Source organism: Sus scrofa, chromosome 3 (assembly GCF_000003025.6).
Source record: "Sus scrofa isolate TJ Tabasco breed Duroc chromosome 3, Sscrofa11.1, whole genome shotgun sequence".
Taxonomy (NCBI): domain Eukaryota; kingdom Metazoa; phylum Chordata; class Mammalia; order Artiodactyla; family Suidae; genus Sus; species Sus scrofa.
Genome location: NC_010445.4, coordinates 101,379,070 through 101,396,353, shown reverse-complemented (window position 1 = coordinate 101,396,353; position 17,284 = coordinate 101,379,070). Strand labels below are relative to the sequence as shown.

Here is a 17,284-nt window from a genome sequence, read left to right as displayed (position 1 = left end):
CTGCTGGCATATCGGGACATGCAAGAGGAGGGGCTGAGGGGAGTGACACTGTTCAGTCTGCAAGCCTGTCTGAGTCCCTTTGTTCTCAGTTTAGCATCTCAGTTCTGCCCTTTACTATGTCGGATGCCTTTAGCCCAGACACCAGAGCCTGGGCTTCTCTAATTTTCCTCATTTCACATGGGATGGAAATGAGAAAGCCATCTGGCATAGGGTTGGGGACCTAGCGGTTCAATTGAACTTTGTGTAGACTATTTCTTCTGTTCAGCATTGCCCATTATTTGTACTTTCTGTGATGCCTGGGTGCCTCCAATCCGTGAGACTTTCTGCTTCTTGGCAGATTTCCCATCTGCAGATGAAAACACCAAAGTGTTCTGTGCCCTTTATTCTGCTAAAGTAATAATCATGCCTCTATTCTGTTTTCCATCTTCCAAAGACTTGAGTGTCGCTTTATATTGCTTTCAATATCTTTTTATTGCTTTCTATCTTTTAATAGGGTTTCAGGGAAGAATGGTTAACAAAAATCCCCTCCTTGCTTTGTTTTTAAAGCTAAAAGACAGACTGTGGCTCTAGAACTGCTTGAATCAGAAAGAAAATATGTCATTAACATCTCTCTGATCCTGAAGATCAAGGCAACATTCCAGGGGTCAGATGGAAAGAGGAATTCCAAAGAGAGAAGGTATCCATGTATTCATTGCCTTTGCTTTTCAGATTGATTAAAATTTAAGGTAAGTTGTTTACTGTTTCCACTTTGGGAATTCTGGGACCTGTAAAGTGTTCCAGAAATAGTCTTTGAAAAGAGACTAAGCAGTGACAGCAGGTCACAACCCCTGTCAAGTCTCCAATATAGATTTTGAGCAGATAAGAAAATGAGAGTAGTCTGGGGCTTTCAGTGTCCCTGATGTGTCTGTTACAAACCTAAAAGGGGAATAAAGGCTACAGTGAGAGAGGGTGTTCCTGTCGTGGCTCAGTGGTTAACGAATCTGACTGGGAACCATGAGGTTGTGGGTTCAATCCTTGGCCTCACTCAGTGGGTTAAGGATCCCGAGTTGCTGTGAGCTGTGGTGGAGGTTGCAGACAAGGCTCAGATCCTGAGTTGCTGTGGCTCTGATGTGGGCCGGTGGCTACAGCTCCGATTCGACCCCTAGCCTGGGAACCTCCATATGCCATGGGAGTGGCCCCAAAAATGGCAAAAAGACAAAAAAAAAATTTAAAAACCATCAGACCATCCTCAGTGAAAATAAGATTATGGTTACTTCCCATATCCATGATAATGCTATTTACATTAGTTATTTCCCAAGCTAACCCTTTTTTGTTTGTTTGTTTTCATAGCCCAAGAAGAGAAAAGCTTCAACTCAGTATTCTTAGTGCGAATATGAAATCTCTGGTTCTAATTTTTGCACTGGTGCCCTTTTCCTACCTGGCGTTAGATTTTCATCCTCCTCCTTCATGTGCTGTTTCTTCTTTTTTCTAAGCTTTCTGAAGCCTCCATGTGTACTTTATTTAAATAGACCAGCTGAATGAAACAGAAAACAGAATGAGATTATTCCTCTTCCCTATTGGTGTTTTTCCTCCCACGTGAAGATGAAAATACATTTATTAACATTTACTCTTTCCCATCACAAACCACAAACCTTTAGCACTTTCCACCCCATTGAAAAGTCACCTTGGCGTGAAAAATACCATACATCACAACTACAGATCTGATGCTCAAACCTCAGGTTGCCACGTCTTCTCAAACCTGTAAAATAATATGTTAGGTTTTCCTTAGAAAAAAGGTGAATCACTCAGGAGACTCCTCAGGCTGTTTCAAGCCAGCTCAGCCCCAGGCCTGGCTGGAAAGGCCAGACGCTGCAGGGGCACAGCTGCCTGCTGAAGCCAGAGAGGAATGTGAGGGCTGCTGTCCAACTGTAGGAGGATGGTAGAAGTTGGAGTTCTTGGCTTTTTCTGGTCTGATTCACCCAGATAGAGCCACGACCTCAGGTTCAAACAGTCCTGTCTGAACCCTTGTTGGGAGGGCAAAGTCAGGTGGCAGGACTGCCAGTTAGTTTTATAAACTAAGCTACAGGGCCAGGGCCACCAAGAACTTACCGAATTTAAGGCTGCATACTTCAGATCACCACCAGGTGGCAAATGTTTCAATTATAGATCTTCTCACATCTAGTTACATCTTAAAGCTGAAGATCTGGAGTAATTTTGACCTAATACTGGACTGGCACCAATTTGTTATTAATCTAAAACTAAAACTCTATTTTCATTGATTGCTTTTCTTTCCCATTGCTTAAGTACTGTATTGTGGGAATTGAAATTACCCTGAAGGCTTTAGAAAGAATAAACTACTCATGTTGCCATAATCTCACCCCTGGTAAGGAACAGAAAATAGGTGAGCACTTAACACTTTTGTCTTAATGAAAAAGTCACTTCTGGGAGTCAGGTCTGGCTCTAGGTAAAGTAGTGAAATAAATTATGTCTCTGCTTCTTGTCTTTCTCCCTCCCCTCTCCACTTCCTAGCTCATCTATCTCCTCCACTCTTTGCCGATTTCAAATATTATCCTTATGAAATGAAAAAAAAAATTAAAGCATGTTTTCCATATTTGGTACAGAATCTACCACAATCATTGCTCTTTATATAACTGACGTGCTTCCATGAAACTTGATGGGAGCATTAGCCTTTTCTGACCCCACCCTGAAACCTCACACTGTTACCCCAGCGGACAGAGGAGGCACCTGGACCCCAATAGAGTTACCAGCTGTTCATCTCGGCAAGTACACTGGTCACAGCATAGCAGAAGACTTTCTTGAAAGAGAAGGGAAGGGAAGGGAAGAAGGGAGGGAAGGACAAAGAAAGGACAAGAAGAAAGGGAGTTCCTGTTGTGGCTTAGCTGTAAAGAACCCGACTAGAATTCATGAGGATGCAAGTTCAATTCCTGGCCTCGCTCAGTGGGTTAAGCATCCAGCATTGCCGTGAGCTGTGGCGTAGGTTGCAGATGGAGCTCAAAGCTGTCGTGGCTGTGGCTGTGGCTGTGGAGTAGGCTGGCAGCTCCAGCTCCAATTAGCCTGGAAACTTCCATACGGTGCATGTGTGACCCTAAAAAGCAAAAAAAAAAATAAATAAAAAGATAATCCAAGACATATTATACAACCTGTACTGAAAACCCATCACAAAGTCAGATCTCACGAAGGTGCCCTAATATCTCTCAGTGTCACACTATATTACCCAAAGTCACTGTCAGCCTCAGGGTGGGGCAGATGTGTCACATCCAGCGCTGTCACTGGTACAGTGTTTCACTCTTTCAGTTCGCTCAGTTGTGCTTTCCTCCATCAGCTGTATGGTCTTTTCCCAGTTGGACTGTCTCCTAGCCAGCTTCCGAACTCCCTGTGGTCTGGACAGGGATTACTTAGCTCTTCTGTGCCCTCTGTACCAGCCTAAGAGCACAGGTCAGGGGGCTTTACTCCTGTGCTTAGAGACCAGCTGGCTCCACACCCGTGGAAACTCTTGGCTCAGGAGGCGGGGTGGGGAGTGGCAGAGGGGAGTGGGAAGAATCCTTGCATCTTTCCATGGGATGCTGGTTCTCCTACTCCAGCATTTATGTGTCTTCTCTGTGCTACAGCCATGGGGCAGTTTTCTTTGCTTGGAGATGGGTTGAAAAAAACCTCCTCTCAAACTGGCTTCCTTCCTATTGTTCTTAACAAAAGTCCACTTGTTTGGGATTGAAAAAAGCATCTCAATTGTCCACTGATTTACTTGAGTAGACCCTGAGGAAATAGCCAAATAAGTTTGGCTCTCAGCCACTAGCAAGACATCATTTTCATCTTTGTTAAACTTGAGTCTTGAAAGCACAGGGGGCCTACTCTCAGTTCCTCTCTTACCAAGCTAGAGCTGAAATCCTTGCTTGACTCCACAAGACTCCACTGTTTCTTCCTTCTTCCCTGTAGGCCTCTGAGCACCCCCGTCTCCTTCCTCCCATGATTCTCTTTCTGCCTCTCCTCTCCATCCCATCCTTCACTGACTTTTCTCTTCTTCCCTTCATTTCTTCCGAAAAAAATCAGACACACTGAGATGGGGGGAGAGGGATGTGAATGTTAAGGGGGCTCAGGGAATCTCCCGGGATTAACAGGCCAGGCCTAACCTGTAGCCTCCCTGACAAGACTCCACTCTTGCCCAGATTCCTCTTAGAAACTGAAGGAGAGGGGAAAAGAACACTTTAATCCCCTGAGCTTTCAGTTGCCAGCTTTAAACAAAAGCTTCCTTCCCTAAAGCACAGTCTACTACCCAGAAGCTAAGAATAACCAAGTGCCACCTTCGAGCCGTCCCCTGCAACATGAATTAGAATGAACTATATGCACATGAAGTGGGAATAACTTTAAACATTGAAAAAGATTGCCCTTAAAATTTCCATGGTCACATAAATAAGAGTGTGCCAGCTGAGCTTTAAAAAGGCCATTCAAGAGATGCACTCCTTACTAGTTCAATACACATTTGTGTGGGAGCCATCAGCAAAGGGGTCTCTTTATGTCTTTATGGTCTGACGATATCTGCTGTGAGGTCAACAATGACAAACTTTTTTTTTTTTTTTGTCTTTTTGCCTCTTCTAGGGCCGCTTCCCGCAGAATATGGAGATTCTCAGGCTAGAGGTCAAATCGGAGCTTTAGCCGCTGGCCTACACCACAGCCATGGCAACACCGGATCCTTAACCCACTGAGCAAGGCCAGGGATCGAACCGGCAACCTCATGGCTCCTAGTCGATTAACCACTGCGCTATGACAGGAACTCCAAACTTTTTTTTTTAATCCGAGATACAGACCTGTGACTCAGAATATTTTCAATGGGAAAATGGGTCCCCCTCCATATATTCTTGTAGAGCCTTTTCTTTTGTACACCTGGTTTGTGTGATCCTCTCTCTATTCTGTTTCAAGCCTCTTCCCTGGCTCTTTACGGTACCTTGTCCAGCAGCACCTGGATTTGCTTCATGCTCTGCAGGAAAGGGTCTTGAAGTGGCCACGCCAAGGAGTCCTGGGAGATTTATTCCTTAAGTTAACAAATGATGAGGTAAGGTTTTTTCTTTAATTCCTTTAAAAACTTGAATTTATGCACCTGTGTCTCCCTTGTCTGTTTCTCTTAATGAAGAATCTAGAATCAGGGAGTTTCAGAGTCAGGGGAACTCCTGAGATCTAGTCTAACCTTCTTGTTCTAGAGATAATGAAATAAAGTTCAGAGAAAAGACTTGGCTGAAATCACCCAGCTATCTAGACACTTATGGATCTGTGTCTAGAACCCAAGTCCTTTAACTTCCAGTTCATCACTGTCCACTGTACTATAACTGCCCCATTGAAATGCACAAGTGCGTGTGTGTGTTTGTATATAAATATATATATGAATGTACGAGTGCATATGTGTGTTTGTATATAAATATATATAAATGCACTAATATATACATATATGCGTATAAATATATGAAGGTTCGTATATAATTTCATTTCTTTTTTTGGCCACGTCCACGGCATGTGAAAGTTCCCAGGCCAGGGATCGAACCTGCACCACAGCAGTGACCCAAGCCCCTGCAGTGACAATGCTGGATCCTTAACTTGCTGTGCCACAAGATAACTTCTAACAATTTCATTTCTTTAAAAAGAGATTTTTAAAAATGTGATGGGCAGCTATTTGTCTGGAATGTTTTTGTTTTGTTTGTTTGTTTTGTTTTTTGTTTTGTCTTTTTGCTATTTCTTGGGCCGCTCCCGTGGCATATGGAGGTTCCCAGGCTAGGGGTCGAATCGGAGCTGTAGCCACCGGCCTATGCCAGAGCCACAGCAACGCGGGATCCGAGCCGCGTCTGCAACTTACACCACAGCTCACAGCAACGCTGTGATCGTTCAGTGGGATTGTTAACCCACTGAACAAGGGCAGGGACCGAACCCGCAACCTCATGGTTCCTAGTCGGATTCGTTAACCACTACGCCACGACGGGAACTCCCTGGAATGTTTTTGTTTTCACATCCCTTGGAGAACGGATGCTAAGTTTTGAAATCTCTATAATGTTCTTCAAAGAAAATATTATCCAGACCACAAGTTGCAACCTCGGATGCTTACTGGCCCAGACAATGACATTAATGAGTGGAGGTGAATACTGAACTTACTACAGTGTGGACTGCTGGGAAGTCGGCTTAAGTGGAGCACATATGCTTTTCTACAATGAATAGTTACTCGGTTTTATCCAATTATTATGCAGGGAAAAAGGACTAGGGTTGCCTGGTCTTCTGACATTTTAAGGGGGAAATCCAGAATTTTTTGTGAAATCTTATTTCTTATTTTAAAAATATTGTATGAGCTAATAAAAATTGGTCTGCCAAGCCAGATTTTGCCTGCAGCTAACCTCTGTATATCAGTGATTCCCAACTGTGATTAATAACACAAAGTTTACAAATTATTTACTTGTATAGAGTGGATGTAATGCTAATCCTTTAATAGCCCTTTTACTAATTTGTATTCAGTATGCTTTCTTGGGCTGAGCATTGTTATGTTTTGGGAATATCACTCCGGAAGGTATTTTCCTAAGGGGATATTCCATAGATGAATATGTACTCAGTGGAAAAGTTGAGAAATACTGGTCTATGAGGTGGGTTGGACAAAGTTCCTCAGTTTGATTTAGATGGCTGGAATGAAAAGAAATTTTTAAAATGTGCATTTTTATCATTTGAAAATTTAAATTTTTTGTCTTTTTAGGGCTGTACCCACGGTATATGGAGGTTCTCAGGCTAGGGGTCCAATCGGAGCTATAGCTGCTGGCCTACACCACAGCCACAGCAGTGCGGGATCTGAGCTGTGTCTGCGACCTACACAATAGCTCGCGGCAATGCCGGATCCTTAACCCACTGAGCAAGGCCAGGGATCGAACCCGCAAGCTCATGGTTCCTAGTCGGATTCATTAACCCACTGACCCACGACGGGAACTCCTAAAAATGTTTTTTCAACTTACATGGCCCCTCTCCTCTGCTTTGGTTTATCATCTCACTTTCTCTCATTAAAGCAGGGCTGTTGAGTTTTGGTTTCCAAGTCCACAGGGATATTTTCCTTAAAACCAAAAAGATCTTTTCACAGGTGATTTAAAAGCCTAAAAGACATTAATAAACACATTAAATGATTAAAATCTCTGGGAGTTCCCGTCGTGGCTCGGTGCTTAACGAATCTGACTAGGAACCATGAGGTTGCGGGTTCGATCCCTGCCCTTGCTCAGTGGGTTAAGGATCCGGCGTTGCCGTGAGCTGTGGTGTGGGTTGCAGACTCGGCTTGGATCCCGCATTGCTGTGGCTCTGGCGTAGGCCGGTGGGTACAGCTCCGATTGGACCCCTAGCCTGGGAACCTCCATATGCCGCAAGTGCAGCCCTAGAAAAGGCAAAAAAACAAAACAAAACAACAACAAAAAAAAAAACAAAAAAAACTCTGAAAAGCAGTACTCCTTTTGATATACATGACTCTATAAACATATTAGTTGTTATCATGCCTGTTTCCAGATTCTTACCATGCCTTTTTGTGTTTGTTTTTCAAGAATAATTTTTTGGATTATTATGTTGCTTACTTGAGGGACCTGCCTGAATGCATCTCTTTGGTTCATGTGGTTGTTCTGAAGGAGGTAAGCTAACTCTGTGTACTGTCCTTTGATTACACTGTTAACTATATGATGTTGCTCATCCACCCAGGAGATGCAGCACATGCACTCTGAGCTTTTCTCCAGGCTGGGGAATGGCTTGAACAGAGGCACCGACACTCCTCCCTGGGGTTAAAGGAATCCAGCCATGGATGAGTGCCTTTGCTTTGGTCTTTGCCCTGCCTTACTGACCTTCTCTGTTCCATCCCACTGGAAGTATAGACAAAGTAAACAGGAGTTTTAAGCAGAGATCTTCAGACTGCAAGTTGCAGTCTGGAGGGGTTTGGAGTTTTAAAGCCTCTGAATATTAAACTCAAGTCATTCTGTGTTTGTCAGCTTATAAGATTATAAAATGGCTCTAGTCATGTTGCTTTAAGTATTGCTACCACAGTGATATATTAGGTGCTCAATAAGGACACATGAATATATACCAATTCTAGTTATTTGAGGTGAATAGAAAGGAACTATATCAGAAGCTCTAAAGCTAAGAGTTAATCAAGTTTCATAAGAGGTGAGCACTATTCACTTTCTACTTTAACTTCTTACTGCTCCCAACCCAGGATAGTGCCTGCCACCACGCAGCACCCAGCAGATACTTGAGAAAGGGAAAGGAAGGGAAAGAACATGTAGAAAGTCCAACATGTTCCTGCTGCCTTGCCAGCCAACCGGTTTCTAATTATACTCCCTTCCCCACTCTCATGAGGCTCCAATCCACCCTAGTGCCTGTTAGTAAACCACTGTAAAGATGACTTGAAGAACTTTATTATTGAATTTAGTCAACTCAAATATAATTTATTGAGTGCCTACTGTGCTGAGACAGTATTGGATGGTAGGGAGAAGGAGAGGGTAGTTTGGAAAGTTGAGTAGATTAAAAAGAATCACATGATATGCTGCCTGTTAGACAGGAGTTGTCTCCTTGAGCATGCTCCTGAACAGGTGGCCTCTCCAATGACAGATTGATGCTCCATGACACTCTGGGAGTAAACCCTTCATACTCTGGTGGAACTGACTCTGGGTTTCTGCATCCAGAGCTAGAGGGACACTGAAGCCTGACTCCAACTTTCTTTCATCCAGGGTGATGAAGAGATTAAGTCTGACATCTACACACTGTTTTTTCACATAGTCCAGCGCATCCCTGAATATCTGATACATCTGCAGGTAGGCATGGCTCGCCAAGACACCAAACTGATTTTCATGCTAAACAATTGCTTTTGGCTTCTAGATGAAAGACATTGCAAAGTGTCAAGGAATCAGTAATTTTCTAAGCGTTTATTTAAATGACCTAGATTGTTATGATTATGCTCTTATCTTGTGGTATGAGCTAAAATCTCAGTCTCTCAAAATGTTTGGCTTGTGATGCCCAAAAATGAAGTTCTATCTTCATTTACCAGCAATTCACACCTCTGCTGCCAAGGATCTTTCTGTGGAAGCTCCTGTTAGACTCTGGGTACCCATTCAGCCCTTCTACCTTGGTTCTACGGCCTTTTAAATGCACTTCCCCACCCCTGGGCATCTAAGAAATAGCTTTATAACCTCCACACGTACCTGCTATCCTGACTACTTTCTCTTGGCTTGGGTCCAAGGGTCTACCAAACATTGCTTATGTCTTGTGTCACAGAAGCAGCATGGAGACGCTGGTAAGCTGACTTCTTCACACCATTTTCCTACAGGGCTTGTAACACCTTGGAGGCAGTAGAGTTGAGAAACAGACTCATCAACACTGCTACTAGCCCCTCTTCTTCCCACTGCCCACTCGTTCTGGTTTAACTGCTGACTGATCCTCCTAATTAATTCAGGGACAGCATCTCAGAAATGCTTGGGATTTGTCTCATGTAGAAATAGCCCAGTATTGATATTAAAAACTTTCAATTGTATATGGCTTTAGATCTTAAAATCATTTTCTCCCAATAATTACCTAATCTTTTAAACACTCCCATGAAATAGGTATCATCATTACCACTTTTCGGATAAAGAAATGGAGAGCCAAAGAAGTTAAGTAACTTGCCCAAGTAGAGGCACCTAGTAGGTGAAAAAACACAGGCCTGAAATCCAGGTCTTGAAAGCAGTGTGTAAATAAGTAAACAAGAGTCCTTGTTCTACTATCTGACTTGAGTTCAAATCCTGCCTTTGCTACTCATTAGATGTGTGACCCAGTGAAGGTTATTTAATTTCCCTGTGCCTTGATTTCCTTAGTTGTTAAATGGAGGTAATAACTACCTATCTAACTGGGCTGTGGTGAAAATTAAATGAAAAAATAATGTAAAGGGCACAGTGCTTGGCAATAGGAAGCACCCAATAACTGTTAGCTTTTTCAAATCCAAATAGCATGCATGCATGTTCCACTACAGCACAAGAGGCAATGTAACCAGAGGGGCCACTAGGCCAGGCTTGATCATAAACATCCCTCTACTTCCAGCCTTGATGCCTGACATTCTCACCATTGGTCTGACTCCTTTGGGTCATAAGTCATTGTTTATAGACAGTGATTGTTAGAATGGCTTCATTATCTCAGAGACCTAATTAGTATATCCTTCTAATTTTTCATGTGGAATTACCTTAGGTTCAAATTCAATTCAAACAGGAGCCATTAGTGACTATTATTTTCCCTTCATGTGATGGCCAAAGAGAATAGCAAGTTTGACTTTTCAGTTTATAATTATATTGGCCATTTGTATTATTTGATTAAATGGCTACCAAACTCTCAACAGAACAAGGTAAGGTAGAGAAGAGACGAAACAATTTTCATTCTAATCATGCAATGCTGCTTTCTTTTTTCTCCATCCAGAATGTCCTGAAATTCACAGAGCAGGAACACCCTGACTATTACTTACTTCTGGTGTGTGTTCAGCGCCTGCGAGTATTTATCTCACACTACACCCTGCTATTTCAATGCAATGAGGATTTGCTTATTCAGAAACGAAAGAAGCTCAAGAAGTAAGGTTCTGATGGTATGGTCCAGAGGGTTGATCAAAGGTTTCTGAGAAAAGGGATACAGACGGTCAATGTGAGTCTCTGTCACAAGTAACCACGTTGTATGTAAAGTAGCTGAAATTCAGTGATGGAAGCACAAGAGAAAAAGGGAGGAGAGAGAGATGGCCAGACTGGCTACAGGAGGGAGGTACCTACCTGGTGGAAATTACTTTTGAAATATAAGCACTTTCACACCAATACTTTGCAGAACTTCTATTACCTCATGTTGCTAACCGCCTCAAAAAGAGTTGTTTCACTAAACTTGCCAGGTTTGAAATTGCAGTTTAAAGGCGAGAATGTGAATAATTATTAAACACCTATTGTATATCAGGCACTGTTCTGCAAACTGAATACACTGCAAAGAACAAAACAGATGAAAATCTTTACCACGTGGAGCTTACTTTCTAGACCTGGATAGCCAGTTAATAAGTTAGATGGTGATAAGTGCTATGGATAAAAATAAAGTACGGGAGGGGGGTGGTTGAAGGGATTTCACAATAAGGAGAAACAGGGAGGACTCAGTGAAGAGAATCTGGGCTGCAGAGGGAACAGAAACAACTCAACACAAAACTTCCTAATGACCTGGATTTCTTTCAACCTCATCCCAACCCAATGAGGAAAACAGAATCATTTTTGCGGGTGCTTTATACCAGAAAAAGATGCTATCTCCCAAGCCAGGGCTCCTCTAATGGATGCCATCTCCTCAAACTCCCCTTACCCCCAAACTCAATTAATCAGTATCTCTGCTCCTGCCCAGCTTGCACCCTATTATGTAAGCAACCTGGTTTGTAAAGAGCCCTGGAGAGAGAGAGCGCGCGAGAACTTCACAGCTGAGCTGCATCTGAGGATACTGTCTCTCTACCTTTCTTGGTATAACGTGTGTATTCGGAGAGCCAAATTCCCACTGTATACCCTAAGAATTATTACCTCCATTCCGTTAGGTCATCCATGGCGAAGCTGTACAAAGGGCTGGCTTCCCAGTGTGCAAATGCCGGGCAAGATTCTTCTCCCACTGCAGGCCCTGAGGTTGTCCGTGACAGTGGGATCCACTCCGAGGAGATGCTGCAACCCTACCCTTCTGCTCCCAGTTCTGGCCCTGCTGTCACGTAAGCACCTGTTGCTGTAGAAAAGTTAATGACAGTGCCCTTGGGTCCCAGGCAGTCTGTGTGGGATAGCAGGTGAGCCTGGATTAAAAGTATGACCTACAGGACTCCTTCCTCCCTCTTGCTCCATCTGGCCTGTATGTGGCAGACAAGCAGCTGACCCAATGCTTGGATCCCAGAGGAAGGCACCAATGTTAAGTTGCAGGCCCAGAGGCCGGAGATTACTCCCAACAATTTTACCACACATAACCATCCTGGACCTACAGCATGAGTCTTGTTGGGTTTGGACAATGATACAGTGGAAGAGAGTGCCATAGACAACAAGAAGGCATTTTACAGCTCCTCAAAAAGGGTGGGAATACACTTATAATCTCCAAAAGATATAGGAGAGAAAAAGGGAATCCCCGTCAGGGGTCCAATTAAGTCTGGGCTCCTAGGGTGAGAAATAGGCCTGAGGTGATGTGCAGAGAATGTTGAGTGCTTCCCAAATCCCCTTGAAGCTTCTTCAGAAAGGGACTTCTGAGGTCCTTTCAGAGTGACAGCCTTTTAATTTTGGCAATGTTTTTGCAGGTGGAAGTTTGAGACACCTTATACAGCATACTTTTTGGTCACAAGGAATTTTTTTAGCTTTTTATTATGAAAAATCTCAAATATACACAAAAGTAAAGTGTAGAGTGAACCCCACATATCATCCAGATTCAACAGTTACCAAGATCGTACCCCCCTCCCCCATTACTTCATCTGGGAACTTAATTATTCTTAAGCATGAAGATCCATGAGTTGAACAAGTGTTGTTTCCATTATTTTACATGACTCTGCTAGAGCAAGAAAGGGAGAGAAGAGGTGCCTTGGGCTTTGACCTGTGGTGGGGAGGGTCTGCGCTTCCACATGGTGAATGATGAGCATCCTTGGCCTACCAGCCATTTCTATGCAGTGCCTCCTTGCTCAATCGGGTACTTCCAGCATCCCCTTCAGAGACGGTCATTTTCACTTTCCCACTTGGAGTATCAGGGCTCGTGGAAACTCCTTAATGCGGGAAGCCCATGACGCTTCGTAGGTAATACACACAGGCTCCTGGGAGGGCGGGGAGGTGAGGGGCTGGTAGTCTGCACCTAGGCGGAACGGTGTCGCTCCCATCCTCGCGCAGTTCGGTGAGAGGCCTGCCCTAGGAAACCGTAAACATACCTCTTTTGTATCGCTTCCCTTTAAAGGCATTTGATGCCCCCGGTGAAGAAAAGCCAACAACAGCAAAGCTTGATGGAGAGCATGCAGCCCGGGAAGCCCAGTGACTGGGAGATGGAGGGCAGAAAGCACGAGAGGCCCGAGAGCCTCCTGGCGCCGGCGCAGTTCTGTACCGCTGAGCAGGACGTGAAGGCGCTCGCCGGGCCCCTGCAGGCCATCCCGGAGATGGACTTCGAGCCCTCGCCCGCGGAGCCGCTGGGCAACGTGGAGCGCTCCCTGCGCGCCCCGGCGGAGCTCCTGCCAGACGCCCGCGGCTACGTGCCCGCGGCCTACGAGGAGTTCGAGTACGGCGGCGAGATCTTCGCGCTGCCCGCGCCGTACGACGAGGAGCCCTTCCAGGCCCCAGCCCTCTTCGAGAACTGCTCTCCCGCCTCTTCCGAGTCCAGCCTGGACATCTGCTTCCTGCGGCCCGTCAGCTTCGCCATGGAAGCCGAGCGGCCCGAGCATCCGCTACAGCCCCTGCCCAAGAGCGCCACGTCGCCGGCGGGCAGCAGCGGCGCCTACAAGCTGGAGGCGGCGGCGCAGGCGCAGGCGCACGGCAAGGCCAAGCCGCTGAGCCGCTCGCTCAAGGAGTTCCCGCGCGCGCCGCCCCCGAGGGCGTGGCCCCGCGCCTCTACAGCACGCGCAGCAGCAGTGGCGGCCGCGCGCCGCTCAAGTCCGAGCGCGCCGCGCAGCCACACGGCCAGGCCGCCTCCGCCCGTGGCGCGCCCAGGACCTTCTTTCCCCAACAGAGGTCCCAAAGCGAAAAGCAGACCTATTTGGAAGTAAGGAGGGTAAAGTAAAACCGAACCCAAACCCACACCCACACCGTCGGCAGCCCCGGGGATAGATCTCCAGGGTACAGCCTGGGCTCACCTAGCGTGGAGGGGAGGCAGGTTGGCCAGGCTGGGGAACCGAGGCCGGGCTGAGCGAGGAAGCCGAGGAAGAGCCTGGGTTAAAGGCTTGTTTCCCAGTGGCTCAAGGAGGACAGTGTTAGTGCCCATTCTGCAGTACCGGGACGCAAGGGCCTGCAATACCTATTCAAGTAGGGTGGCAAAAAGACCTGGACGTCTCTTAGACCGGCTTAAGATGCCCCGCCAACCCCCGAGTTAAAGAATTAGAAGTGTTTACTACCTTCCCGCTTAAGCTGTAGCACCTCCCAGTTGCACTTCACTTGCAAAGCACTGCAGGCAAACCCTTGGGCCTCCTTCTTCCTCTGCCTCTTAGACACACCCCTTATTTACATGCTCAAAATAGTGAACCATGTGTGCCAGCCGCTTCTCCCAACCTGCAGCCCTCTCCCCCTCATTTGTAGCTAGTAAGGAGGCAAGTTGCCTCCACTCATTGATGAGTTCCTGCAAAGCTAAGTTCATTTCCGCTTGTTTTCCTTTTGCTTGGAAAAGGGTGTCACGTTACGTTTTAGGCTCTAGTGGGAGGAGGACAACACAAGCAGTCAAGGAAGCTTTGACTCACAAACACCTTCTTTGGCCTCTGTTTAGATGTCTAACCTTAGTGTTGACGAGCCTTGGGGCATTTAAAGAGGTGTTTAACTATGTATCTATGAAAAGACATATTCCTGAACAAATACTTGATTTCTCCGCATGTGATTGGAACAGAGGCAATTTCTGATTAATCAGAGTAAAAGAGGCTTTGACCTGTGCCCCCATCCTTCCTGTTTAACATTTTAGAAGTGGTGGTTAGGGTTTACAGGGCAGCTCTTGAGGATACATCTTGAAATGACAGTCCCGGACTGCCTTTACCTGCGCTAAGTATCTCTTGCATCCAGCACTAGGAATCCTTTGCCTAGGTGAGAAATAGTTTTCCCTAGGAATGAGGGCCCTGCGTTCAACCTGTTCTCATTTCCAAGTGAGTAGGAAGAGATCCAAGATCATTGACTCCTTTCATTCATTCATTTTTCAACAAACACTGAGCACCTGCCTCGCATGAGTGTCTGTGCTAAGTGCTGAGGGTTCAGAAGTAAATGGCATCCAGTCCCTGCCCTCCAAGGCTTAGCACAGGAAGGAGATACATAAACAGAATTATAATAAACTGTGCGAACACAGAGGAGGGTGTTTAAACCCTCCTGAGGTGATGGTGGTCAGAGAAGTCTTCCTAGATTGAACGTCTGCCATTAGTTTTAAAAGCTGCTTAGAAGTTGGCTAAATGATATGCAGAGTAGAGGGGGGAAAAAGAGGCTCATAGGCCTTTAAAAAAAAAAAGGCAGGGTGAGTTTTTCCTTTTCAATTCTGTCCCGGGTGGGAGTGATGGACATTAGGGCAGAGGACCATGAAGAGCCTTGGAGTCCACCTGGACTCCAGAAATCAAAGCCTGTGTCTGGTTCCCGAGAGGGCGGAAACACCTGAGTGCTCAGCTAAGGTTACTGAGGTTCCCTAGAACTCACATTTCCTCTGCCTCCGATGTTCGACTTTGAACTTTATAAAATTCTGTTAAGGTCCTAGACAAATCAAAGTTAGGCATGTGTCAAAGTTTAAAAGCTCATTAACAGGGGGAGTAGAAAGGAAACAATAGTGCCAAATAGCTTTGTGCTTCTGAACAATTCATTTAGCTTCTCTGTGCCTCCCGTTTTCTCACCCGTAAAGATAGACTACTTGCCTTGATACATAGAAAATACTTCTATATGCAGTAGGAAATTATCCTCTTTTCAACTACTGATTTCTTAATTAGCTTATGTTTGCTTTAGTTGGAACAGGGTGCCTGCAAGTATTAGTCTTCTGGGGTGGGAGAGGAAAGGACAAGATGAAAAAGTGTCCCAGAGTCAGGATCAGTATTACCTTAGGAAAAGAGTAAAAATACATCCCTCTTTTGTGTTTTCAGGAGATGCATTTAGAAGACGCCACCAGATTCTGTCCAAAGGAAGAAAGAGAAAGCGAACAGACATCTTTCAGCGATCAAAACCCCAGACAAGACCAGAAAGGGGGCTTTCGAAGCTCCTTCCGCAAGCTCTTTAAAAAGAAGTGAGTAGCCCTTAGCCAAGACAGCATTGTAACTCGTTTCCCTGTGGGCCGAGTCTTGAGGTTTTAACAGTAATAAGTGTCAAGTAGCCTGGTTTCACACAACTGCTTCAAGCTCAGTGCCTGCACCCAGCAGCCATGATTCCTGCCAGGTGAAGATGTTTCTCATTGTAATCTCCTAGAGTGAAGGCAAACTCCGCTGTCCTCTGCCGCTTCTGTCTTTTAGCCCTACTTCTTTGTCCCCAAAGTCATGTGTCCTGAGAGGGGTGAGCAGAGGAGGCCCCCCTGGGAAACCCCCTTTGACTGGGAGGAGTGGGATCCACTCTTGGAGGTGGCCGTAATGGGTGCGCCATCAGAATCTCCTCGCCTGCGGAAGGGTTTCTAAGGTGTTGCAGCACTTCTGCCTGTAGTAATCCTGGTTGCTAGCGCATATTTGGGGGAACTGCAGCCAGTGTTTTCCCCTGGCAGAAATGACTGAATGGATTTGGCTTGGGTCCTAGTTAAAAAAATCACCTTAATGGAGTTGCCATATTCCATTGGAGGCAAAAACAAGGCATTTCCCTCCCGTGGTCCTTCTCAGATTCTCAGTCCTTGCTGTGTGGACTCACCCACCTGTCATTTTGGCCAGCACTTATGAGCACTGACTCACAGATTGGGAGACAAACCCCAGCATGAAATGTAACAAGAAAGAGCTGAGTGTTAGCATTTGAAGGTAGAAGGATCTCCAGTCCAGCCATCGCTTGCCTAGGAGACTGTCAGTGTCTCTATACTGGTCCTCCAGCCTACTTCCTGAGAGATTCTTCTCTTAGATTGCGCCTGCTACTTAGTGTCTCTTGGTAGAGAAGGTTCTTGCAGTTAGTTTTAAATAAGTCTTTTCTATTTTAGTGGATGGAAAAGTTAGACACTGTCGCTGAGGTTGGAGGGTTGCTAATAAGTGACCAAGCACAGGGATATCACTTTCTCCATGAGGGTAGAGGTTACTGGCTGATTTAGATAATGGTCTTGATGGAAGAATTGAGGGCAGGTGGAAGTAAAGACTTTTTTGGTGGTTTGTCTAATTCCTCTCCTAGAGAGAGGGCAGTGCTGAGATTAGTAGAGCTCTGGTTGTTGGTTCCAGCCTGTTGTTACTGGAAGAAAAGGGGAAAGGAAGAAAAAGCAACAGTACCTCAGGGAGACAGCCCCACCCTACTGAGTCCCCTTTCAGTTTTGCTAAAGTAGCTGCGTGCACACATGACTGTTCCTAGCTCCCCTTTATTCAGGGGATAATCAGGTAAGAATTGTATCCCTCTCTCTAGGATCACAGATATAGATCCTTCCTGATCCAGTACCTACTGTCAAGTTTGACAGGGTGGAGGGACCTGGAGGCAGATAACTCTCC

The 17,284-nt window shown here is 45.5% G+C and overlaps 1 protein-coding gene and 2 long non-coding RNA genes across 3 annotated transcripts in view; 1 reads left to right on the top strand and 2 right to left on the bottom strand.

Annotated features, from left to right (window-relative positions):
* The window catches only part of LOC110260027, a 29,816-nt gene extending 26,960 nt beyond the window's left edge, over positions 1-2,856 (bottom strand). Inside the window, exon 1 of the long non-coding RNA XR_002342758.1 lies at positions 1,418-2,856. This is a non-coding gene — a long non-coding RNA (uncharacterized LOC110260027). The remainder of the gene's footprint in view (positions 1-1,417) is intronic.
* Positions 1-17,284, top strand: part of ARHGEF33 (Rho guanine nucleotide exchange factor 33) — a 77,537-nt gene that overhangs the window by 52,719 nt on the left and 7,534 nt on the right. The window contains 9 exon segments of the mRNA XM_021087591.1: positions 547-676; positions 4,915-5,047; positions 7,542-7,625; positions 8,715-8,798; positions 10,426-10,574; positions 11,552-11,716; positions 12,925-13,544; positions 13,547-13,728; positions 15,770-15,909. Coding sequence (XP_020943250.1) covers positions 547-676; positions 4,915-5,047; positions 7,542-7,625; positions 8,715-8,798; positions 10,426-10,574; positions 11,552-11,716; positions 12,925-13,544; positions 13,547-13,728; positions 15,770-15,909 — 1,687 coding nt within the window.
* LOC110260028 lies at positions 4,718-11,622 on the bottom strand. Its single transcript, XR_002342759.1, has 3 exons — positions 11,538-11,622; positions 9,186-9,322; positions 4,718-5,026 (listed from the first exon to the last, which is right to left on the bottom strand). It is a non-coding gene; the product is annotated as an uncharacterized LOC110260028 (long non-coding RNA).